The sequence below is a fragment of the Mandrillus leucophaeus genome, unplaced genomic scaffold (genome assembly GCF_000951045.1).
Source record: "Mandrillus leucophaeus isolate KB7577 unplaced genomic scaffold, Mleu.le_1.0 Scaffold1, whole genome shotgun sequence".
NCBI classification, from domain to species: domain Eukaryota; kingdom Metazoa; phylum Chordata; class Mammalia; order Primates; family Cercopithecidae; genus Mandrillus; species Mandrillus leucophaeus.
The window spans coordinates 8135514-8140236 of NW_012098097.1; the positions used below are offsets into that span (position 1 = coordinate 8135514).

The window sequence follows — 4723 nt, forward strand, 5'->3', positions numbered from 1 at the left end:
AAAAAAAAAAAAAAAAGGCAAGATGAAATGCGTTGGCTCAGATACACAAGTCCTACAATAAGTGCCCCTGAAATAACCTAAATATAATTGTAAATATAAAAGAAAAACAAAACTCCACATTTAAAATATTCAAGATAAAGAGAATTCGGACTGAGACAACTTGATAGTTCAAGCAGTTTCATTTCTGCAGGTGGGACATGGCCTCCTGCTATACATACAGGATCTACTGAAGTCTTCATTCCCTGTCTGAATCAAGCAGTTAAGGAACATTCTGAAGAACAAAAAATTACCTTGCAGTCCTGCCATGGTGGTTCATTTTCATAAAGTCCTCTTCAGATGAATCAAGCTCAATCCTACTAATCTTATATTTGTCTTACATGATTACTAGAACTGTTTTGTTTTTCACAAATACATAACATACTAATAAAGAAGAAGAGGAAGAAGAAAAAAGCACCCATGGAGACTAAACAAGCAGCAATAGGCCTTACTTTAAATATCTGTCCAGGCCAGGTGCAGTGGCTCACGCCTGTAAATCCCAGCACTTTGGGAGGCCAAGGCAGCCGCATCACCTGAGATCAGGAGTTTGAGACCAGCTTGGCCAACACGGTGAAACCCCATCTCTACAAAAGTACAAAACTTAGCCGGGCGTGTGTGCGCGCCTGTATTCACAGATACTCGGGAGGCTGGGGCAGGAGAATCGCTTGAACCCGGGAGGCGGAGTTTGAAGTGAGCCAAGATCGTGCCACTACACTCCAGCCTGGGCGACAGAGTGAGACTCTGTCTCAAAAATAAATTAAATAAATGTCTGTCCAGTCAGAAATACTCCAGTCACAGAGGAGGGAGGTTTGTTCGTTTCCAGCCTATAATGAGGTAAGTACAGGAATTGAGAGTAAGTGTTCAGAAACTTTTATTTATTTTTTTGGATGGAGTCTCTCTCTTGCCAGGCTGGAGTGCAGTGGTGCGATCTCAGCTCACTGCAACCTTCACCTCCCGGGTTCAAGTGATTCTCCTGCCTCAACCTCCCGAGTAGCTGGAATTACACGCGCGCACCACCACGCGTGGCTAATTTTTTGTATTTTTAGTAAAGACGGGGTTTCACCATGTTGGCCAGGATGGTCTTGATCTCTTAACCTCGTGATCCGCACACCTCAGTCTCCCAAAGGCGTGAGCCACTGTGCCCAGCCCAATGTTTAGAAACTTTTATACCAATCTGACACAGAAAGCTTTTGTCTGCTGAATTTAAAAAAAAAAAAAGCTTCAAATGAAATTATTTCAAATGAACATTTTAGACACTCCTAACTTGTCTCTCTTATTTGGCACATCAGTAAGATAACTGAACAAAGACATCTCTATCTGAATAGAAATGATTCATTGTAAGCATCCAGGAATCAGAACTGGAAGAAATACAGCCGACCATCTAACTTGCCCGCAGTCAGGGAGACTTCTCTGCCTGAACTGCCTGGGCTTTCTCCCTCTTAAAAGATTTCTCAAGACGGAAACTCCAAAGTCATTCCTGTAGCCATTCCTGCGTTTAATAGCCCAGGAGGTAAAAGAAACTTCCTGTACATCCAAAGGGAATCTATCTTAAACTGAATTGGGGTTGACCTTTCATCCTCTAGATGTATCTTATTACTGTACCCCAGCCAGGCACAGTGGCTCACACCTGTAATCCCAGAATTTTGGGAGGCCAAGGCAGGAAGATCAACATGAACCCAGGACTAGCCTGGGAAACATGGCAAAACCCTGTCTCTACGAAAACTACAAAAACTGGCCAAGCACGGTGGCTCACGCCTATAATCCCAACACTTTGGGAGGCCAAAGTGGGTGGATCACCAGGTAAGGAGTTCGAGACCAGCCTGGGCAAGATGGTGAAACCGTCTCTACTGAAAACACAAAAATTAGCCGGACACAGTGGCGGGCATCTGTAATCCCAGCTACTCAGGAGGCTGAGGCAGGAGAATTGCTTGAACCCAGGAGGTGGAGGCTGCAGTGAGCTGAGATCATGCCACTGCATTCTAGTCTGGGCAACAGAGCAAGACTGTCTCAAAAACAAAACTACGAAAATGAGCCAGGCATGGCAGCATGCAGCTGTAGCCCCCACGACTAGGGAAGCTGAGGCGAGAGGACGGCTTGAACCCAGAAGCCAGGGCTGCAGTGAATGGCGATTGTACCACTGCACTTGTGGCCTAGGCAACAGTAAGAACCTGTCTCAGTAAAGAAAAAATATTGTGCCCCTTGTCATTTTAAGACAGATGAACTAAAAGTTGCAGCAGTCAACAACACAGAATACATCAGGTCAAAAACTTAAAGGAAAAAGGCCAGGCACAGTAGCTTACACCTGTAATCCCAGCACTTTGAGAGGCCAAGGCAGGGGGATCACCTGAGGTCAGGAGTTCAAGACCAGCCTGGCCAACATGGTGAAATACCGTCTCTACTAAAAATACAAAAATTAGCCAGGTGTGGTGGCACATGCCTCTAATCCCAGCTACTCGGGAAGCTGAGGCAGGAGAATCGCTTGAACCTGGGAGGTGGAGTTGCAGTGAGCTGAGATCGTGCCACTGCATTCCAGCCTGGGCAACAGATCTAGCGCAATTAAAAAAAAAAAAAAAAAAAGGAAAAAACAACAACAGGTAACCACTGGGGGAGAAAAGAAAGGACTTAGGAGTTTGCAACCAGCCTGGCCAATGTGGTGAAAACCCCGTGTCTGCTAAAAATTAAATCAGTTGAGCGAGGCTGGGCACAGTGGTTCATGCCTCCCAGTACTTTGGGAGGCCAAGGTGGGTGGATCACCTGAGGTCAGGAGTTCGAGACCAGCCTGGCGAACATGGCGAAACCCCGTCTCTACTAAAAATACAAAAAATAGCCAGGTGTGGTGGCACACACTGGTAGCCCCAGATACTCGGGAGGCTAAGGCAGGAGAATCGCTTGAACCTGGGAGTCGGAGGTTGCATTGAGCTGAGATCGCACCACTGCACTCCAGCCTGGGTGACAGAGCAAGACTGTCTCAGAAAAACAAAAACAAAACTGTGAGGGGGACTGAACAGGGAACAGATTATTAATTATGTGGTAGGACTAATGACACATTGTCGACATATTTCTCCAGGTTCCCCTAACTTCTAGTTATATTAACTGGCCAAAATAATTGAATAAAGATTACCTGAGTCTTGCTAAATAAGGTCTGACAGTGAAAGTATTCAGAATATAGAAAGCAGTGGAAACACCCGGGCCTGGTGGCTCACGCCTGTAATCCCAGCATTTTGGGAGGCCGAGGCAGGTGGATCACCTGAGGTCAGGAGTTCAAGACCAGCCTGGCCAACATGGTGAAATTCTGTCTTTACTACCAATAAAAAAAAAAAATTAGCCGGGCGTGGTGGCGGGTCTTGTAGTCCCAGCTACTCAGGGAGGCTGAGGTAGGAGAATCACTTGAACCCGGGAGGCGGGAGTGAGCCAAGATCGTGCCACTGTACTCCAGCCTGGACAACAAGAGCAAAACTCCGTCAAAGGAGGAGGGGAGGGAAGAAGGAAGGAAGCAAGCAGTGGAATCAAAGAAACCTAGATTTTACCTCCAGAAGTCTTTCCAGAACGGTACAAATAGAACACAAACAGTAACTAATACACACATCTTCGGTCCAATGCAAAAGTAACTGGTCCTATGATATTATCATATACATACATGGGTGAAAATATACACACACAATCTGTTTTTGTCCATGGCTACTGGCCAGTAACTCCCATAGCCCTTGATATAGTCTTTTGTTATAATGGGGTGCATTAAGCCTCAGGAACAGCCCTCAGGAAACAGAATCTCTTTGTGACCTTCTGTCCTCCTTTTATCAGCCCAGGGCAGGACTGTAATCTGATGGCAGGTCAAAAGACCCTCAAGCCAGAGGGTTCTGCTCCATACCCTGGAGGAGGGAATGCTACGTGGAGAGGCCAAGAATCTGAACAGATGGGCCTTCTGAGTCTCCTTGTTCAGTCCACTGGTATGAAATCAAACCTTTTGTCTAATCACATTGCTGTACAGTTGTCAATCATGCTTATGTAATGAAGCCTCCATAAAAAACCAAAAGGGGCCAGGCATGGTGGCTCATGCCTGTAATCCCAGCACTTTGGAAAGCCAAAGCGGGTGGATTACTGGAGGTTAGGAGTTCAAGACCAGCCTGGCCAACATGGTAAAACCTCGTCTCTACTAAAAATACAAAATTAGCCAGGTGTAGTGGCGTGCATGTGTAATCTCAGCTATTCAGGAGGCAGAGACACGAGAATTGCTTAAACTCAAGAGGCGGAGGTTGCAGTGAGCCGAGATCATGCCATTTCACTCCAGCCTGGGCAAAAAATGTGAAACTTGGCCAGGCACGGTGGCTCACAGTCATAATCCTAGCACTATGGGAGGCCGAGAAGGGTGGATCACCTGAGGTCAGGAGTTCCAGACCAGCCTGACCAACGTGACAAAACCCTGTCTCTACTAAAAATAAAAAATTACCTGGGTGTGGTGGTGGGTGCCTGTAATCCCAGCTACTCAGGAGGCTGAGGAAGGAGAATCGCTTGAACCCGGGAGGCGGAGGATGCAGTGAGCCAAGATCGCACCACTGCACTCCAGCCTGGGCAACAGAGTGAGACTCCATCTCAAAAAAAAAAAAAAGAGCGAATCTCCATCTCAAAAAAAACCCCAAAAGGGGCTGGGCATGGTGGCTCACTTTGGGAGGCGAAGGTGGGAAGATTG

General features: G+C 46.6%; 1 protein-coding gene across 12 annotated transcripts in view; it reads right to left on the reverse strand.

The window, feature by feature from the left end:
• Positions 1 to 4723, reverse strand: part of HN1 (hematological and neurological expressed 1) — a 39388-nt gene that overhangs the window by 13315 nt on the left and 21350 nt on the right. Inside the window, exon 5 of one of the 12 annotated variants that reach the window (XM_011976635.1) lies at positions 3115 to 3116. The exons of the other annotated variants lie outside the window; for them this stretch is intronic. Coding sequence (XP_011832025.1) covers positions 3115 to 3116 — 2 coding nt within the window. The remainder of the gene's footprint in view (positions 1 to 3114; positions 3117 to 4723) is intronic. 12 annotated transcript variants of the gene reach the window in all.